This window comes from Neovison vison, chromosome 1, assembly GCF_020171115.1.
Source record: "Neovison vison isolate M4711 chromosome 1, ASM_NN_V1, whole genome shotgun sequence".
Classification (NCBI taxonomy): domain Eukaryota; kingdom Metazoa; phylum Chordata; class Mammalia; order Carnivora; family Mustelidae; genus Neogale; species Neogale vison.
This window is the reverse complement of record NC_058091.1, coordinates 112,074,788-112,096,805: the sequence shown is the minus strand read 5'-3', so window position 1 is coordinate 112,096,805 and position 22,018 is coordinate 112,074,788. Positions and strand designations below refer to the sequence as shown.

Genomic DNA, 22,018 nt, shown 5'->3' with positions numbered 1-22,018 from the left:
TTGGCAATATTTCACATATTGTCAAATGTAAACTTTCTGGGAGGGTAAATACATCCTGACTCCTTGGGGAGAGAACAACAGAAGCTTCACAACTATGGGACTCTCCCAGACTTTGCCCTTTGCCTATGCTTCTTTTCTTTTGGCAGGCTCTGTTATGTATCCCTTTGCTATGATAAAACCATAATTAAGTTGAGTGCTTTCTTGAGTTTTGTGTGTTGTTCTAGTGACTTATCAAACCTGAAGGGGTAATAAGAACCCTGAATTTGTAGCCATCTAATCAGAAATGTGGGCAGCTTATGGACCCCTGAAGTGTGACCCTATGTCTGAAGTGAGCTCAGTCTTGTGGAAGACTGTGCCCTTTATTTATAAAGATTGGTTTACCTCCTTCCAGGTTGTTGGTATCAGGTCATTACAACAAGGAGGAATTTAAATATTTAAATAAGGTAGGCATCTCTGCAGAGCAGGAAGCACAGAGTGGGATGGCAGAGTCTAAAGGGAATAAGTAGGTGTCCATATGGAGTATTACCTGATGTCAGAGCCTGTGTAGGATGAAGAGGGCAATTCTGGTGGAGGGCTGACTTAGGGTGAAGTACTGGGAGCCCAAGCGAGATGAAAAGGGCAACCATGTGGGAGAACACCTAAGGCTACAGGTTGGGGGGTGCTGGAGCCCAAATTAGGGGAGGAGGCTGTCCTTGCAGACAGGCAGCCAGGGACAAGGCCAAGAGTCCAAAAAGGTTGAACGGTGGTGAGGGTGGGTGTGGGCAGTGGCAACCTGATACACTCTCGCGGAGGCAAAGTAAGGTGAGGCCAACATCCCTACAGTAGGAACTCTTAGCACAAAGACTTCATACGGTCAAGCGGGTATCGGAAGAGCATCCACACAGAGAAGTGACCTGGCATGAGGTGCTGACGCCTAGGAGGTGTAAGGAGAGGATCCCGAGGGAGAGAGAGCAGTGACAAGAGACCGGCACCTATGAGTGATCGCTCAAAGAAGAAAATATAGTAAGGATAACGAGAGTCAAATTTCTCACTGAAATCTTTCAGAGAAAGGATATACAAATATGGAAAACAGATATAAATGTAAAATGAATCCTGTAACAGACTGAAATTAGAAATACTGATGTGAACTCATGGTATTTGCAGTATATATTTAGATAAAGACAGGTATAAATTTGTATATGCATATGTAAATATATGTGTGTGTACATACATGTACTCACTAGCTCTGTCCACTCACAGGGCCTGAGAGCAACACAGCTTCAAATATTGGTTTCATAATACTCTTCTCCATTAAAGGAACCAGAGCTTTTGCAGAAATTCATGACTCCAGTGCTGGGGCACAGATAGGGCAAAAGAAGTCTGGATCATCTTTTCATACCAGAAAGTAAAGAAGTGCTGAAAGAATGAGGGGACACTTCAAAAAGACATGGAAGCTAGACTGAAGAGGTTACCCCTGGTCATTTTGGGGATGAAAGGAGCATCAAAATAAATTATGATAGTAATACATTAATATCCATTGAATAATATAGAAATTCTTAAGTCTGTATGAGATGTATATATGAATGAATGAAAAAAAACCCAGACCTTTTGAAGGTAAAAAAGAGTAAGTTTACAGTGGAGCAGTCTAAGGAGACTTTCGAAGACACTCTTGTCAAAGACACATAACCTGAATCTAATCATGAGAAAAATCAGAGAGTAATGGAAACTAAAGGATTCCTACACATTAATGGGATTATAGTCTTTACCAGTTTCAGGGTCACAGACGTCAAAAACAGACCGAGGAACTGTTCCATAATGAAGCAGACTAAAGAAACATAACAATTAATTATCATCCATGATTCTGAACTGATCATTTTTCTATAAGTGACTTTACTGGAAATTAAAAATAGAGCTACCCTATGACCCAGCAATTGCACTACTGGGTATTTACCCCAAAGATACAGATGGAGTAAAAAAGAAGGGCCATATGTACCCCAATATTCAGAACAGCAATGTCCACAATAGTCAAACTGGAAAGAGCCAAGATGCCCTTCAACAGATAAATGGATAAAGATGTGGTCCATATGTACAACGAAATATTACTCAGCCACCAGGAATGATGAATACCCAACTTTTGCATCAACATGGATGGGAATGGAGGAGATTATGCTGAGTGAAGTAAGTCAAGCAGAGAGAGTCAATTATCATATGGTTTCACTTACTTGTGGAACATAAGGAATAACGTGGAGAACATTAGGAGAAGAAAAAGGAAAGGAGGGGGGGAATTGGAGGGGGAGACAAACCATGAGAGACTGTAGACTCAGAAACAAACTTGAGGGTTTTAGAGGGGAGGGACGTAGGGGGATGGGTAAGCATGGTGGTGGGTATTAAGGAGGGCACCTATTGCATGGAGCACTGGATGTTATACGTAAACAATGAAATGTTGGAATACTACATCAAAAACTAATGATATATTGTATGGTGACTAACATAACACAATAAAAATGAAAATAAAAAAATAAATGACTTTATTGGAACAACTAGCAAAACTTGAATGGACTAAGGATAGTTGGTAGCAATGTATCAACATTAATTTCTTGATTTTATTGGGGTTATGTAGGAGAGAATGTTATTGTTTGGAGGAAATAGATACTGAAGTAATGTGGGGATGATAAAGCATCATGTTGGCAAATTACTCTGATATGGTTCAGGAAAAAAAGTTATTGGTACCACACATAAAATTTTTGCTAATTCTGAGACAGTTTTCAAATATCTCAAAGGAAACCAAGTGGAAAGAAAACCAATCTGAAGTAGATCAAAGTTCTGTAATATTTCAGAGAAGAGCCGAGAAGGGGAAGAAATTTTCCTCAATGGAAAGTAGATTTTTTTTTTTTTTAACAGCACCCATGTAATGTGAAATTAGAATTTGCTGCCTCAAAAAGCACAAGTTTTTGCTACTGATTTCCTAAGGATGCCACTCCAGCGCAGCCCTCTCAGGTAGCGGCTTCAACACTCCTACCACTACTGAACCTGGATTACTAATGCTTTCAGACATTCTTGGTCTCTCCTTTCTAAAACTACCCCTACCACTAGCTTTGTACCTCTTGGACAGTATCATTCACCGTCTCATTCATGTTTGCAGTCACTACAAACCCTTTGGAAAGCCTTCATTTCTTGAAGGCTTTATTTCCTAATATAAGGTCACTTTTTCCAAAACTACTCTAGCCATCACACTTCCTGGGTTCTCTTTCTCCTCTCCTTGAAGTGTTCTTGCCTTCTAGCCCTCCTTGGCTTCTCATTCCTATGGTCATTCCTTAGATTTTTACATTACGAGTGACTGCAATCCCTCTTTAATTTAAAGTTCAATCAACATCCTCTCTCCAGCTTATTCTCTCTAATACCACAAGTTCAGCAATCTTTTGACCCCATTTAGTAGGTTCCATAAATCTTACACTACTTTTTTTGGATCCCTGTACTTTCTCTCAAGATCTCCCTTCCGTCCTCACCCATATTAAATTTCATACTTCATCATTATCACTCATAGCTGCCTAGATAAATCTCAACCTTTAAAAATCTAACTTCCCACCCTTGTATCCACATACATACGTGTACCCACAGGCTGAATGTAGCTGGGAAAAAATACACAACTCTTCTGACTATACTTTAATTCATGATCACTAATCTCGAATAGACCTTCAATGCTGCTTAGCAATCATACTATATTTTCCAAACAATTCTAGATTACTATTTTGTAAATTATTTTCTGTCCTTCTGTCTCAACTGAGAGCCCTCGTTCTTATTTCATGAGAAAATAATCAGGGAAATTCTTTAAGCTCCATTACTACATCTACCTACAGATACACCTATTTCTCTGCTCCCTTTTCTGGCAAAACCCCTCAAAAGATTCTTTGGTATTCAACATCTCCCAGTTCATCCCCTCATTCTGGCTTTAGACTCTTTTTGTGACAGCCAGTCTCCCAGATGGCTCCCAGTAAGTCTCACTTCCTGGTATCACATCCCTGTACAATCCCTCCAACAAAGTCCCATGGTTAATCTGTGTGAATACAGGAGAACGAACCGACCTCTTGAGAGACCCTGATCCAGAGGAAAGCAGCTAAACAACTTCTGGATCCAGGCCCACAGCAACATGACATAATGTTTGTTTTAAATTAAGTTTGGGGTTAAATTCTTACACAACAGTAATTAATTCACATGTTAAATAGATTCTGGCCCACTTAATTGCTCTTAATAACACCACTATTGTCTTCTACTTTGCTAAATACAACAGTCAATTCTCAGACCTCATCTCACTTGACTTAGAATCAGCATCAGAAATAGTTACACATACTCTCACTCTTGAAATACTTCTTCATTTGGCTACCCTGGACATCACACTTTTTTTGTTCCTATTTCATAGCCCACTCCTTTTAAATTATTATTATTTTTTTTTTAAGATTTCATTTATTTATTTGACAGACAGAGATCACAAGCAGGCAGAGAGGCAGGCAGAGAGAGAGGAGGAAGCAGACTCCCAATGCTGAGCAGAGAGCCCGATGCGGGGCTCGATCCCAGGACCCTGAGATCATGACCTGAGCCGAAGGCAGCGGCTTAACCCACTGAGCCACCCAGATGCCCCCTTTTAAATTATTTTTTAGTCAACTTCATTGGCTCTACCAATAAACCATATCCAACATTTATTGAGTGAGAGGGCTAGATATATTCCAATAGAAAAAAGGAACACTGTCATTAGAAATCCCCTAAAAGGGACTCTAACAAAGGAATAAGAAACTGTGTACAAAATACATTATTCTAAATTGCTTTGGAATGATAGTAATTAACCTTCTGAGAAAATTACCTATATCCTCAATTAATATCAACACTTAAAGCTTTTAAAAAGATGAGCCAATGACTCTTTATTCTCAAATCAGGAGCAATGGGCAAAAGATATGCAAGTTCCTCCTATCATTCATTTACTCATCCAATCAACAATATCCAGCAATATTTGTTGACTGAATATCTAGTATGTGCCATAACGGTCATTTTCTAGGTATTGGGGGCATACAGCAAAATAAAGAAATAACAATCTCTGAGCTAATGGAGTTTACACTCTAATGGGAGGGGGGATAAAGAACAAAAACAATAAGTAAATGATAAACTATGTTTCAAGGTAATAAATTCTATGAAGTAAAGAGAAAAGAGGGTAAGAAAGGTAGCAGTTTTAAAAAGAAAGTCAGGCAATGCTTAGTTGAGAAGGTGACCTTTAAGCAAAGAACAGAACAGATCTATCTATATGTCCTCTCATCAACTATATGCCATTAGGTTTCTGCCCCTTCTTCAACTTCATAGAAGCCTAAAGGTTTATTCCATGAAGAAGTTAAAACAAAGGCCTTCTGAACTGAAAGTCATGTGGCAAAACTGAGAGCACGAGTATATGAACACAGGCATACTGACTGCTGAATGCGGAGATACACACTCCTTCTCTACTGTGTTTCCAGAGCCTGGCAGTTAGATATTTACTCTCCAGGAAGGAAATAGGAAACATCTTCTCTGGCATTTCAAGAAGTGTAAGGAATCTAAGATTTTATTCTACTTATAAGCTAATAAGCTAGCCTGTCACAGTTCCATGGGTGCTGGGAGAAGACAGGAGACTCCTGGGTCAGAGACAAAGGACTCTGTTACTTATAGGACAGCAAGCAGCATGAACTGTATGATCAATCACATCAGTTAGTTCCCCTTGTCCTTATTCACACAAGTTCCATGGGGGTGATACAGAGGCAAGCCCAGGTGGCTGCTACACATACAGTGGGTTTTAGGTCACAGCTGAGGACCTCTAAGCTTAGGAAACCTTAATCTTTTACAAGGAGCTATACGAAAACCTGTCTAATTTTTGAACTAGAGGGAGACATTGTGTTTATTACACTGTACAGTAACCAAATCTAGCTTCTGATCCAGAGACACTACCTATATCTTCCAAAGCTCTTCACTAATATAAACATCCTTAAAAAGTTAGTCTGGAACAGAAGTCCTTTAGTGTCTCTGCTTACAAGATGTACAGAAACATGGGAAAGCATGAAGAATTATTTTCAACAATATATAGAATAAAATCTGAGATTCTTCACATTTCTTGACACATGGAATCTGACCAACCCAATACATCTCTAATAGATATTACATGGATCTATTATAACAGAGGGGTGCCTGGGTGGCTCAGTGGGTTAAAGCCTCTGCCTTCTGCTCAGATCATGATCTCAGGGTCCAAGGATCGAGCCCTGCATCGGTCTCTCTGCTCAGCAGGGACCCTGCTTCCCCCCACCCCCCACTCTGCCTTCCTCTCTGCCTACTTGTGATCTCTCTCTCTGTCAAATAAATAAATAAAATCTTTAAAAAAAAAAAAAAAAAAAGATCTACAGACAACTGACTTCAGAAATTCCTTAGCAAATGGCTCACCAACAACATCCTATGTAAAGGTCAAAGAGACAAGTCCCAACTATGCTCTCAGAAGTTCTAATTAACTTTATTTTCAGTCACGTATATACAACTGAGGACTATCAGACGCTGGAAGAAAGCGTCTACCATGCAAGTTAGGGACCAAAACAAAAATGAAAAAAAAAAAAAAACTTGTAGGAAAAAGAAAAACTTAAATGCCTATCAATATTGTTCTTAGAGGAAAGATACTGTAGTTCATGAAACAAGAAAATGTTGCTGTGATAGAAGAACACTCAGAAAACAAGTATTTGGATTTTAAAAGAAAAGGAGAAGGGATCAAAGATAAGGAGGAAAATGAGGAAAGAAAGGAGGAAGACAGAGGAAAAGGTAAAAAAGGAGAAACAACAAAAGCAAAAAGCTCAAAAAGGGATTACAGTTGGAGAAATAAGTACAACAGAAAGTACAGAAGACAGAAATAGAAAAAAGGAGAAAAAAAACCCTAAAAATTAAGAGAACCAGTGATTATGATCCACTATCTGAATGACAAAAGTTCCAGAAAGCAAGAATAGAGAAAAATAGGAGAAAATCATTAACAAAATAAGAAAATTTCCCAGAATTGAAGCAAATGTTTCCCAGATTAAAAGGACCCAATGAATACTCAGAGACCCAATGTACATAATTACGTGCCATCAGGACACTAGAAACAAAGAGAAGATTCTATAAGATTCCTGAAAGGGGGAAAAGGGTCACCCGAAGAGTCAATAATCAGAATGACTTTGAAATTCTCAATAGCAATGCTACAAACCTTTCAAAAGACGATGGAACATTATTTTCAAAATTCTGAAGAAAAGAGATTTCCAACCTAGAATTTTATACTTAACTAAACTTTCAAACAAGAGGAGAATGAAGACATTTTTAGACATGGTAGGGTTTCAAAAAGTTCCTATGCCACTTTACTCAACAAGGTATTGAAATAGGATCCACCAAAATGAGTAAACCAAGAAAGAAAGACAGAAGTTAGTAAATAGATATACTGTGGAAGAGAGGCAAAGGGAATCCCTAGGAAGATGGTGAAGGAAGATTCCAAAGAATCTTCTGCCTTACTAAACATGACTAATAAATACTGGATTGTGAGCCTCAACAGATAGCTATGTTGATCTTGTGCCTTAAAGAACATGACTAATAAATATTGGATTGTGAGCCTCAACAAACAGCTATGTTGAGGTCCATCATCTGAAAGATCCTTACTGCCATGGTACAATTTTACCCTAAGAAGAAACACTTGGCCAGACTGGTTTCACTGCTTGATTTGTCTAAGGGTGCACTGATGAAGTTTCTTCCCTATTGACTATATCGTAAGAGGGCAGTCTTTTTACTGAACAGTTTTCTGCTTTGACCTGCTCCTGAGAATTGAAGGAGGAAAAGTTAAATATCAAGTTTAAATGCAAATCAGCCTACTCCATGTGTTGGATATCTAATACTTCATCACATTACAACCTTACCAGAAGTCCTGAATGTGGTGAGTTCTAAATTTCACACAATTCACTCCTGACCCTGCCCACTAACTTCCCCAAAGGGGAGTCTTGGAACTTTTTAACTATACAGAAACATACCATAAACCAAAGACTCGACTTAGCTTTCCTTCAGAGAGCCTTCTTTTAATAGTAGTGATACTGCAGCTTTCTTACACAACTGGGTGTGCTTACTACTCAGTTTTTCCAGACTCAACCAGATATATACTTGGGTAACATTCATAGGTGATAAAACTATATAGAAAGGAAAAGAATGATTAACACAAAAATTAGGAGGGGTATACTATACAGGAGGCTTTTATGGTACTAGTAATGTTCTATTTCTTAAATGAAGGGTTGACTATTTGGGTATTCATTCTATTATTTAACAAAATAATATGTTATATGATCTTTAAAAATGTATGACACATTTCACAAAAAAATTTTAATTACTTATTGTACAGTTACTGTACCATGCATTGTTCTAAGCTATGTAGACCAAACCAAAGAAAACAAACAAACAAAAAAATACTTCCTGCCCTCATTTAATTCTCTAACTTACATCTGTGTTGAGTATGACAGAGGATAGAGTGCTATGTTATCTTACAAGGGTAAACCTAGACTGTGAACTCAGGAAAGGCTTTGTGGACAATACAGCATTTCAGTTGAAACTATAAAAAAGAGTGAAATGAAGATAGACAGGAAGAGAATCTGAAGAAGAAAAAGAAACTTCTTGAAGGCAAGGTCCATGTCTCATACCTCTTAGTTCATATAGCATTATGTACAGGGTCAGCACTTATGGAGAAACTGGAACCCATGTACACTGTTGGTGGCAATGTAAAATGGTGTTGCCACTATAAAAAACAGTATGGAGATTCCTCAAGAAATTAAAAATAGAGCTATCATATGATCCAGTAATTATACTTCTGGGTACTTATCCAGAAGAATTGAAAACAGGGCCTTGAACATCTATCTGCACTTCCATGTTTACTGCCACATTATTCACAATGGCCAAGTGGTGGAAACAACCTAAATATCATCAGTAGATGCAAGAGTAAAGAAAATTAGTTATATAATAGAGTATTTTCAACCTTAAAAAAAAGAAAAAAATTCTATACTACAACATATAGATGAACTGTAAGGACTTCTGCTAAGTGAAATAGGCCAAACACTACATGATTCTACTGATATGAATGATCTAATATAGTTACACTTATCTAAGAAAGTGGAATGGTGGTTACTAGGGGTTGGGAGGAGGGAGAAATGAGGAACTGCTATCCAGTGGTACAGAGTTTCAGTCATGCAAGGTTAAAAAGTTCTAGAGATCTGCTGACAACAATATGCATACAGTTAGCAACACTTTGCCAAACACTTAAAAATTTGATGAGGGTAGATTTCACGTTACTTGCTTTTTACCAAACACACATACAAAAGAATAAGTGCTTTCCTCTGAAGTGTTAATATGTTATGATCCCATGCTAATTTATTTAGAGAAAGTCCTGAGGTTTTTGTCCTAAGGTGAATTCTAATCTTCCTAACATTCTGCAGTTAAATCGGGGATGCCCAACTATCACAGCGATCTGATTTCAAACCTTTAATTAATCCCTATTTTCAGGCCCACTCTTACTTCCCTTCATCTGCTGCACCTCCCTCAAATCCCTGAGGGAAGGTGTCCCAAAAGGCAGTTCAGCTCTCACTTCTGTTTTCTGTCCTGCAAAAACATCCTGAACTATTTCGCTATTCCTTCTTGTGTTTTATATTGCTATTACCAAAGAGTCAGAAACAAAAAGATCCAAACATATGTGTATAGTCTGTTTATTGTCTTGAATCTGAAACCTTCTCTGTTTTTTAGTATTTCCTAGATGATAACCTCCATCCATGTGGTTGGGAACCACATGTATCTTTTTCATTGCTTTAATTTAGGAGTCAGTACTACATCTTACACATAATAGGCCCTCAGCAAGTACTTATCAGATACTTGAACTTTCACTTAACTTCTTAATTTAGTGCCCTAACTCCTTGTTGAAAAGAACTCTATTTTCACTTTGCCTATCAGTTATCTGCTAAACCAAACATCAGATCTACAGTTTTATAGACCGGTGATAGAGGCTTACAAACACTTAATATTAAGTCATGATTATTTATACTTTATATTTTATTCCTATCACTATCTTTCATATTTCTATCTCCTTTGTTTGAACAGCTGGCATTGATATCTGTTATTTATTTTGTGAACAAGTGAGCATTCATTCAACTGTAACTTAATTAAGCTTCTAAAATATTGGGAACTAAGAGATAGGAACATAAATAAGAACCCCGCCCTTGTTCAGAGTTCCCCATCTAGTTTGAATAGAAACATTCAAGCAAATAATTGCACTACAGTGTGATAATCTCTTAACTCCCTATTTTGGAGGCTAAAGCAAATGCCAATGTAATTATCGCTATTTGTTATGCCAGGTAAAAAGACAAATAATGGAAGTGACAGAAAGAAACTAGTGAATCCAGCTAAAGCAATATGGAGGCTTCTAATGCAAAATGGACTTAAGTTTCACAAATTATACAAAATTTACTGAAAGCTCTAACTCTGTGATTTCCCTTCATGATTACTGAAATTATTCAGTTACTGTTAAGAGTAGTAGATTCCCGACTGAAATGAATTGTCTCTAGCTCTAACTTTTCTTCATTTTTTTTTTAAAAACATTGTATTTATTTATTTGACAGAGATCACAAGTAGGCAGAGAAGCAGGTGGAGAGAGAAGGGGAAGCAGGCTCCCTGCCAAGCAGAGAGCCCGATGTGGGGCTCGATCCCAGGACCCTGGGATCATGACCCAAGCCGAAGGCAGAGGCTTTAGCCCACGAGCCACCCAGGTGCCCCAATTTTCTTCATTTTTAAAAAGCATTCTTCTTTAATGATACTTGATGTCTGATTGTATTATAACAAATAAATAATAAAAAATTATAACATGCTAAGATGTAAAAGATATTTATAGAAAATGCTATAAAACATAGCAGAGAAAACTTTTAACTGGGAGTTATCTACAGCTTAAAAAAGGAAATAATGAGGTAGGGAAAACATGCACAAAATATAAGGTAAGTTAGAACACACACATAAAATTTGAGAAAATAGAAGTGGTTCCATAGGGAGAATCCACAAGAAGATGGTGGGAAATAAAGTTAGACATGTAGGATAGGGTCAAATCATGAAAAATCTTAACAATTCAGCAAAACTGTGAAAATATTTTAGTGGGTTTCAAAGGCCCCTGAAACATTGGTGGCTGAGAAAGGCTTAAGGAAACAACTAATAGGGGAGAAACAGATGATTGATTCTTCCATGTCAAAATATCTGAAGCTTTATTTCAAGTGGTCAATTAACTACTCCCAAGGCAAAGTAACTGGGACAACCCCTCCTTACTTTGAAGCTAGCCTATATTTACAGACTTCCTTTTTTCTTGATATTAATTTGTTCTTGACTGCTATCACCTTTATAAAAGCACTGCATGGTGGTATGTAGGAATGCATGTACACACAAAGAATTTTATCCAGAATAGATGGCCTTAGAAAATCTCTGGCCAAACACAAATAACTGCAAAGTAAGGAAGATTTGTCTTGTCTTGCCAGAAACTTAAGATCTTCTTTCTATATGCTGGATAGTCATTTCAATTTTATAAACACTTCCCCTCTCATGTTATCATAAAAATGAAAATGCTATTTACTTGTTTTGAGCATTTGGAATCAACCCAGAGACAGAGCACATTAGGATTTAACTATAGTTACAAAACAGAATTTGAATGTTAGCAACATTGGTATTATAAACAAAGGATATACTTAACAGGTTAAAAGGGGGAGGAAAAGAGAAAATTTGAAAAAAGATTTAAGATTGCTTATATCCTTATATTACAAAATAGGGTTTGTCATATTGGCTAAAATAGGGAATGGAGGTTTAAACATATTATTTAACAGTAACTTCAAAGTCAAAAAAAGATATGGAAATAATGGTATCTCTTAAAAAGTAGGGGGAAGGGAGGAGGAAACAGTTTACTATTCATTTGCATTCATCATACCAGGAAGTGAAAACATCTACATAAAAGAAACTATCAGAACTAGAGAAAAAGAACTAGAAATAGTTAAAAGTGGATGCATCTAAAAAAGTAACTATGTTTTCATTACAAATCTTTCTGGACTAGTAAATTTTTTAACTACTTGTATTATTTTCATAAAATTATTTTTTTAGAAAGAGGGATGGGTAGATATTAAAAAGCAAATGAAACAATATATGCTTCCTTAAAAATATGTATCATTATTATGAATGGTGAGTTGTTATTTGAACTTTTATCAAAATTGTACATTGTGCTACAACATTTCAAACTGGGGCCAGTTTCTTAGAAGAGCAATGACTTCTTTGTTGTAGAAGTCTGAATATTTTCTTATTAATCAATTTTCAACAGCCCTATAAATACTCTTTGTTTTTTATGACTGATGCTATTAGAGATGACAGCTATTTCCTGACTCAAACCCCTCACTGTCAGCACAATTTTGTACTGGAAATAATTTAATTGTGTTGCAATAAGCTGTATAATACCATCTAATTCCTACCACACCTAACCTGCCTTTCTGCAACTCACAGAATCGTTACTTCTTTTCTTCTTCTAAAAGTTTTTCAGAAATATACATAAAGGGACGCTTGGGTGGTTTATTTATTTATTTATTTGACAGAGATCACAAGTAGGCAGAGAGGGGGGCGGGGGTTGGGGAAGCAGGCCTCCCGCTGAGCAGAGAGCCCGATGCGGGGCGATGCGGGGCGATACGGGCGATGCGGGGCTCGATCCCAGGACCCCGAAATCATAACCAAAAGGCAGAAGCTGAAGGCAGAGGCTTAACCCACTGAGCCACCTTCCACACACTCATAAATTATCAGACAACGGACATTTCACAGTCAATAACACAAAGTTAATAGTATTAGAAGCTGAGATAGCAATAATGACTGAATCTGGATTTACAACTAATTAAAAACTGACCAAAATTACAGTGTCAAGGAAAAAACCACTTAAAAAGAAAGTACTCTAATTGGGTATTTCTGAAATACTATTTGTCATAATTAAAAAAAAAGTACTCTGTAAATGACATTAATTACATGTAATATTTCTGTCATACAGATAACCTAGAAAGATCTCAAACAACTTAACCTTACACCTCAAGGTACTAGAAGAATAATTTAAGTCCAAAGTTAGCAGAAGGAAGGGAATAAGAAAGATCAGAGTGGAAATAAATCAAATAGAGACTAGAAAGACAATAAAAATGATCAACAAAACCAAGTGTTGGTTTTTTGAAAAGATAAAGTCAACAAACCTTTAGCTAGAATGTGAAAAAAATGATTTAAATAAATATAATTATAAATGAAAGACACTACAACTAATACCACAAAAATACAAAGGATAAGATCAATCAATAAATTGCACTAGAATGGATAATTTTCTTTCTTTCATTCTTTTTTTTTTTTTTTTTTTTACCAAGACTGAATCATAAAGAAACAAAGTCTGAACAGACCAGTAAGTAAGAGATTGAATCAGTAATCAAAAATCTTCCAACAAATAAAAGTCCAAGACCAGATGACTTCACTGGCGAATTCTACCAAACAGTGAGAGATGAATGAATACAAATCCTTCTCAAAATTTTCCAAACAACTGATCAGGAAGAAACACTTTCAAGTTCAATTTAAAAGGCCAGCACTAGGGCACCTGGGTGGCTCAGTGGGTTAAAAGCCTCTGCCTTGGGCGCAGGTCATGATCCCAGGGTCCCGGGATCGAGCCCTGCATCGGGCTCTCGGCTCAGCAGGGAGACTGCTTCACTTCCTCTCTCCCTGCCCGACTCTCTGCCTACTGTCTGTCAAACAAAAAAATAAAAGCCAGCACTAAACAGACACATGAAAAAATGTTTATTATCACTAGCCATCAGGGAGATTAAAATCAAAACCACTTTGAGATACCACCTTGTATCGGTTAGAATGGCCAAAATCAACAGGACAGTAAACAGCCAAGTGTTGGGGAGGATGTGGTGAAAGGGGAACCCTCTTCCAGTGTTGATAGGAATGCAAGTTGATGCAGCCACTTTGGAAAACAATGTGGAGATTCCTTAAGAAATTAAAAATAGAGCTACCCTATGACCCTGCAATTGCATTACTGGGTATTTACTGCAAAGACACAGATGTGGTGAAAAGAAGGGCCATATGTACCCCAATGTTCATAGCAACAATGTCCACAATACCCAAACTATAGAAAGAGCCAAGATGACCTTCAATGGATAAATGGATAAAGAAGATGTGGTCCATATATACAATGGAGTATTATGCCTCCATCAGGAAAGATGAATACCCAACTTTCATATCCACATGGACGGGACTGGAGGAGATTATGCTGAGTGAAATGAGTCAAGCATTGAGAGTCAATTATCATATGGTTTCACTTACTTGTGGAACATAAGGAATAATGTGGAGAACATTAGAAGGAAAAGAAAAGTAAAGGCGGGAGAATCGGAAGGGGAGACAAACCATGAAAGACTGTGGACTGAGGGTTTTGTGGGGTGGGGTGGGGGGGTGAGCCTGGTTGTGGGTATTATGGAGGGTACATATTGCATGGAGCACTGAGTGTGGTACATAAACAATGAATTTTAGACCACTGAAAAAAAAAAAAAAAAAAAAAAAGCCAGCACTACCCTCATACGTAAGCCAGACAAATACACTACAAGAAAAGATTACTGGTCAATATCCTGATGAACACTGATGTAAAAACCTCTACAAAATACTAACCAAATTCAAGAGTACTTTGAAGGGATCATTTAGTACGGTCAAGAGATTTATTCCTGGGATGGAAGGATGATTTGATATATTCAAATAAACATGATATACCATATTAACAGAATGAAGGATAAAAGTCATATGATCATTTCAGTAGATGCAGAAAAAGCATTTGGCCAAATTCAACATACTTCCATGATAAAAACTTCAATAAAGTAGGTATAGAAGAAATGTACCTCAGCATAATAAAGGCTATACAGGATAAGCCCACAGCTAACGTAATAGCCAATGGTGAAAAGGTAAAATCTTTCCTCTGAAGTTAGAAACAGGGTGCCCACTCTCACCACTTCTATTCAACATAGTACTGGAAGTCCTAGCAATAGCAATTTGACAATAAAATGAAATTATAGGCATCCAAATAGAACCAAAAAAAGTAAAATTATCTGTGTGCAGATGACATGATCTAAAGACTCCACCAAAAAGTTGTTAGAACTGGGGCGCCTGGGTGGCTCAGTGGGTTAGGCCGCTGCCTTCAGCTCAGGTCATGATCTCAGGGTCCTGGGATCGAGTCCCGCATCGGGCTCTCTGCTCAGTGGGGAGCCTGCTTCCTCCTCTCTCTCTCTCTCTCTGCCTGCCTCTCTGCCTACTTATGATCTCTCTCTGTCAAATAAATAAATAAAATCTTTAAAAAAAAAAAAAGTTGTTAGAACTAATCAACAAATTCGGTAAAGTTGCAGGATACAAAATCAACATATAAAAATCAGTTGCTTGGGCACCTGAGTGGCTCAGTGGGTGAAGCTTCCACCTTCAGCTCAGGTCATGATCTCAGGGTCCTGGGATCAAGCCCTGCATTGGGCTCTCTGCTCAGCAGGGAGCCTGCTTCCCCCTCTCTCTCTGCCTACCTCTCTGCCTACTTGTGATCTCTGTCAAATACATAAATAAAATCTTCAAAAAAAAAATCAGTTACTTGTCTATATACTAATAATGAACTATTCAAAAGAGAAACCAAGAAAGCAATCTCATCACTGTGTTATTTACCTGAAAGTAATATAACATTATATGTCAACTATACTTCAATAAAAAAATAAATAAAAGGTAGCTGTTCTGTGCATGCTTATTTCATAAATGCAAAAACCACTCAATTATTTAAATTTAAATTTAAATAAATAATTGAGTAAAATCACTCAATTATTTAAAACTGGGAGAAATTCCATTTTCAATAGAATCAAAAATAATAAAATACTTAGCAAATTAAACCAAGGAGATAAAAATGTGTACACTGTTTTAATGACACTGATGAAAAATTAAATGAAACACAAATAAAAGGGGAGATATCCTATGTTCTTAGATTGGAAGAATTAATATTGTTAAAATGTCCACACTACCCCATGTGATCTATGGATTCAATACAATCTGTAACAAAATTTCAATGGCATTTTTCAAAGAAACAGAAGAAACTATCCTAAATTCATACGAAACCACAAAAGACTCTGAATAGCCATAGTAACCTTAAGAAAAAATGAAAGAAGTTAGAGACATCACACTTCCTGATTTCAAGGCTATAATATTACTAATAAAAAGCTACAGTAATCAAAACAGTATGATAATGACATAAAAACAGGTATACACAGACCAATGGAAGAGAATAGAGTCTAGAAATAAACCTATACACACATGATCAACTAATCTTTAACAATGTACCAAGAACATATAATGGGGAAAGGATAGCCTTTTAATGGTGCTGAGAAAATTAGATATCCACATGCAGAAGAATGAAACTAAACCCCTATCTTATATCACTCACAGAAATTAACTCAAATTGGATTAAGACTTAAATTTAAGACCTGAAACCATAAAACTTCTAGAATAAAAAAAGAGAAAAGGTCCTTGACACTAGTCATGGAAAGGATTCTTTGGATTTGACCCCAAAAGCAAAGGCAAAAATAAACAATTAGGATATGTCAAACTACAAAGCTACTGCAGAGCAAAGGAAATCATCAACAAAATTAAAAGACAACCTATCAAACATGCAAAAATAGGGACGCCTGGGTGGCTCAGTTGGTTAAACATGCAAAAATATTTGAAAATCACATTTATCTAAGGAGATTAATACCTGAAAAAGAATTCATTTAGCTTAATAGCAAAAAAACAATCCAATTAAACAATTGGCAGAAGACCTGAATAGACATTTTTCTAAAGAAGATATACGGATGACTGAGAGGTCCATACAAAAAGGTGCTCAATATCACTAATCACCAGGGAAAATGTAAATCAAAACCACAAAGATGGAGTGCCTCGGTGGCTTGGTCAGTTAAGCATCTAGCTCTTGATCTGGGCTCAGATCATGATCTCAGGGTTGTGGAGATTGAGCCCTGATGCATGCTCCAAGCTCAGCAGGGAGTCTGCTTGGGATTCTCTCTCTCCTCCTTCCTCTATTCCTCCCCTGGCTTGCTCATGCATGTGCACTTTCTCTCAAATAAATAAATAAATAAATAAATAAATCTTAGACACACATATACACACAAAGGATATTAGCCCATACCTTTTGGAACTGTTATTTTCAAAATGTCAAAATATAACAAGTACTTGTGAAGGCATGGAGAAAAGAGAACCCTTGTGCACTGTTGGTGGGAGTGAAAACTGGTTCAGCCACTATGGAAAACTGTATGGAGGTTCCTCAAGAAATTACTGTTACAACTCCCATAATGATCCAGCCCAGGGGTATATATTTGAAAGAAAGGAGTGAGTATCTTGAAAATAAATCTGCTCTACCATGATCACTGCAGCATTATTCACAATATCCAAGATAATGGAAATAACCGAAGTATCTGTCAGCAGATGAGTGGATTAAGAAAATGTGGTATCTCTCTCTCTCTCACACACATACACACACATACACACACATACATACACATAGAGGTAGGCAGGGAGAGGGCTATCTTATTCATCCACAAAGATGGAAATCTTGCCATCTGCAACGATATGGATGAAACTGGAAGGCATTACACTAAGTGAGATAAGTCAGACAGAGAAAGACAAATACTGCATGGAATCACTTACATGTGGGAATGAAACGAAACAAAACAAAAAAAATTTGATTTCATAGAAACTGCAGAACTGTGTTTGCCAGGGGCTGGGGGGGGGGGCGGTGAGATAAATGCATAGATATAGGTCAAATGGTGTAAACTTTCAGTTATGAATAGCTCTAACACACAGCATGGTGACTACATAAACAATAAAGTCTTGTATACTTAAATTTTCAAAGAGTAGATCTCAAGGGTTTTCATGACACACACACAAAAGAGTGAACTATGTATGGTGATGGATATGCTAATTATCTTGATTGTGGTAATTATTTCATAATGTATATATAACATCATACTGTATACTTTAAATACATAAAATCCTATTTGTTAATTATTTCTCAATAAAGCTGAAAAAATAAAAAGGGAGTCCAGAAAAAAAAGTCTTTCTGTTTTTTTCAACTGGCAGCTTTAGAAGATAAAATAGGCAAGGGATTTATTTTACCAGATTAAGGAAGTTCATGAAGGGAGGACCAAATCTGTCTTGTAATATTAATTATTTTAACCTCTGCTTCATGGAAAGTAGACTTACAACAGTCCAACTGACAATAAATTACACCTCAATATGTATGCCAAGCCAAGAAAAAAGTACTTTCTGCATTTTGTTTTTTAATTAGTTAACCCAGACCAAAAATATGGCTAAAAAAATATTCTCAAAGGCATACTATAAAACTATAGTAAAACACCTTTGTAATCATATATCAAATTATATGTCCACATTCGCTGTGTATTTTTAAAAATTACATCTTACATGATGTAACTGACACGACCTCTACTTATGTTTGTTTTTGTGGAAATTTCACATACATTCTTTCATATGCTCATCATAAGAAATCTGAGAGAAAGACAAGGAACCTATAATCAAGCCTGTTTTACTGCGGCCTCAAATATATTTCTTATTATAATGATACTTGTCAGTATATTTGTAATTAAAAAAATAAAAACAATTAAAAGTTATTATTACCATTAAAATGTTGCTTCAGACTTGTCTTAAAAGTTAAAAATATTCCTTGGCTTACCTGCTGCATGTAACAAACTGGCTTCTACTCTGTGGGGAACTCTTGGTGGAATTTTCATAGATGCACGTATCTGGTAAAAACTAAAGGAAAATAGACCAAAAAAATCATTTCAATATATATTTTAAAATACGCAAGCCCTAATTTCTATATATCTGTACATATTAAGCAACAAGTCTGGTCTGCTTATATCAGTGTCCCATAACATCTTTAAAGATTTATTTTTTTATTTTAAAGATTTTATGTATTTATTTGAAAAAGATAGAGAGAGCATGAGTGGGGGAAGGAGTAGAGGGAGAGGGACAAGCAGACTCTGTGATAAGCATGGAGCCAAGGCCAGCCTCAATCCCAAGACTCTGTGATTACAACATGAACTGAAATCCAGAATCAGCTGCTTAACAACTGAGCCACCCAGACGCCCCTCCCATAATATCTATTACTGGTGAAAAACAATACATCATATCCACGTCAAATATTAGCAGAACTCAATAAGACCCAAAGGGAAACCAGCAAGTAAAAAGGTGAATGAGAAAAACAAAAGAAATGTATTCATATCTCTTACTTTAAATGAGAGAATGGGGGATAATAACAGGGATAATAAGACTTCTAAGATTTTCATGGCCTAATTTGGTTATTTATTTTTTCTTTTAAAACATAATAAACATAAATTATTCTTAACCATAATTTTGAGAAAATACAAATTTAAATTTTTTTGAAAACTGGCTTAATACTATAAATTACAAAACAAAGACATGTATTTGGTTTAAAGAATTTGGCATTTTTTCAAGGTCAGAGCTATTTGTTTATATACTTTATTTATTCTACAGGCTTTTATAATACTTATATCTATCTATATATAGAACTCAACCAATCATTAGTAATACCAGCTTATATAGAATAAATAATTTGAGGTAAGCATTAGGTTTGTGTTATAACATTATACTGCAAGTATGTTTATATCATAGAGGATACACACACACACACACAAAAGACACAAAGGATTACTAAAAGCTAAATCAAGATAACAAATTGGGATTAGTTTAGATGTACACAAGGAATTAAATATTTTGTTTATTTTTATTTAATAATTTCCTAGGTAGTAATTTAAATTATCAAATTTATAAATAATATAAAGATTAAAATACATAATTATATTACTACTATTACTTATAACAAAGTATAGCACTGAAGAGAACATATGGTCAAGTCACAAAGCCAGAATTAAAGAGGAGTGAATGAAAGGCTAGCTGATTAAATCTATAGCCTTGAAAGTGACAATTTGGTCTTAAAGAAACAAGGCAAAACTCCACAAACAGAGAGAGGTAATTAGTTGAGATTAAGATAAGGTCAGACTGAAAATATGAGATGACTAAAACCAAAAATCAAAGCGGAATCACAGGAGCCTTGGAACCAGAGGAGAACAAAGATTTCTAGGAGCTATTCAACTTCCCATGCTGAGAATTCCAACTGAAGATTAAGTAAAATGGAAGAAAACATGTGCAATAAGCTCCTAGACATAGGTCTTGGTGATGATTTTTTTGACTATGACACCAAAAGGAAAGGCAACTAAGAGCAATAATAAGCAACTGCAACTACATAAAACTAAAAACTTTCTGCAAGGCAAAGGAAACCATCAACAAAATGAAAAGGTAACCAAATGAAAAGTGAGAGAAAATATTTAAAAATTATATATCTGATAGAGGGTTAATATCCAAAATTATTATAAAGAACTCTTACAACTCAAAAACAAAAATAAAACAAAACAAAAAACAACAACAACAAAAAAAACCCACAAAAATAAAACAAAACAAAGCCCAAACAAACAATCTGATTAAACAATGGGCAAAAGAAGGGTTCCTGGATAGCTCAGTTGCTTAAGACTCTGCCTTTAGCTCAGGTCATGATTCTGGGTCCCAGGATTGAGCCCTGCATGGGGCTCCCTGCTCAGTGGGGAGTCTGTTTCTCCCCCTCCTTCTGACTCTGCCTTCCACTTGTATGCTCTTTCTCTCAAATAAATAAATAAAATCTTTAAGAAAAAATGGGCAAAAGATCTAAATAGACATTTTTCCGAAGAAGCTATATAGGTACATGAAAAGATGCTCAACATTACTAATCATCAGGGAAATGCAAATTAAAATCACAATGAAAGGTCACCTCACACCTGTTAAAATGACCATCACCAAAATATCAAAGATAAGTGCTGAAGATGTGGAGAAAAGTGAACCCTTGTTCACTGTTAGTGGGAGTAAAAACTGGTGCAGCCACTATGGAAAATTGTATGGAGATTTCTGGAAAAATTAAAAATAGAACTACTATATGATCCAGCAATTCCACTACAGGGTATCTGCGTGAAGAACATGAAAAAAAAAATTTAAAAAGGTATATGTGCCTCTATGTTCATTTTAGAATTATCTACAGTGGCTGAGATATGGAAACCATCTAAGTGTCCACTGATTGATGAATAAATAAAGAAGATATATATACGATGGAATACTATTCAGCCATAAAAAAGTGATTATCTCATCATTTGTGATAACATGGATGGACCTGGAGGATACTATGCTAATTGAATTAAGTGAGAGAAAGACAAATACTGCATGATTTCACTTACATACGGAATTTAAAAAACAAAACAAACAAAACAAAACTTAGGCTCACAGATATATAGAACAGACATGGTTGCCAGAGGGGGGACAAAATGGGTGAAGGGTATTAAGAAGTACAAACGCCCAGTTAAAAGGTAAATAAATGAGGCACCTGGGTGGCTTAGTGGTTAAGCATCTGCCTTTCATTCAGGTCATGATCCCAGGGTCCTGGGATCGAGCCATCACTGGGCTCCCTGCTCAGCGGAGAACCTATTTCTCCCTCTTCTCCTGCCTGCTGCTCCCCCTGCTTGTACTCACTCGCTCTCTGTCAAATAAATAAAAATCTTAAAAAAAAATAAAAAGTCATGGGGATGTAAATACAAGATGGGGAATAAAGTCAATAATATGGTATTAACTTTGTATGGTGATACATCATAAATAGACTTATTGTAGTGATCATTTTGCAATGTAAATGAATGTCAAATCACTATGTTGTACACCTGAAACTATACATAATATTGTATGTCAATTATACCTCAGAAAGCAAAAATATTCTTAAAAAAAAAAGTCAAGCAATGTATCTAAAAACAATGATCCTCTAACCATTAGACTTGAAAGATCAGAAACA

The 22,018-nt window shown here is 36.2% G+C and overlaps 1 protein-coding gene across 8 annotated transcripts in view; it reads right to left on the bottom strand.

Annotated features, from left to right (window-relative positions):
- The window catches only part of FAM135A (family with sequence similarity 135 member A), a 125,629-nt gene that overhangs the window by 83,128 nt on the left and 20,483 nt on the right, over nt 1–22,018 (bottom strand). For all 8 annotated transcript variants that reach the window (XM_044253914.1, XM_044253921.1, XM_044253966.1 and 5 more), the window contains exon 4: nt 18,809–18,888. In XM_044253914.1, the coding sequence (XP_044109849.1) occupies nt 18,809–18,888 (80 nt within the window). The remainder of the gene's footprint in view (nt 1–18,808; nt 18,889–22,018) is intronic.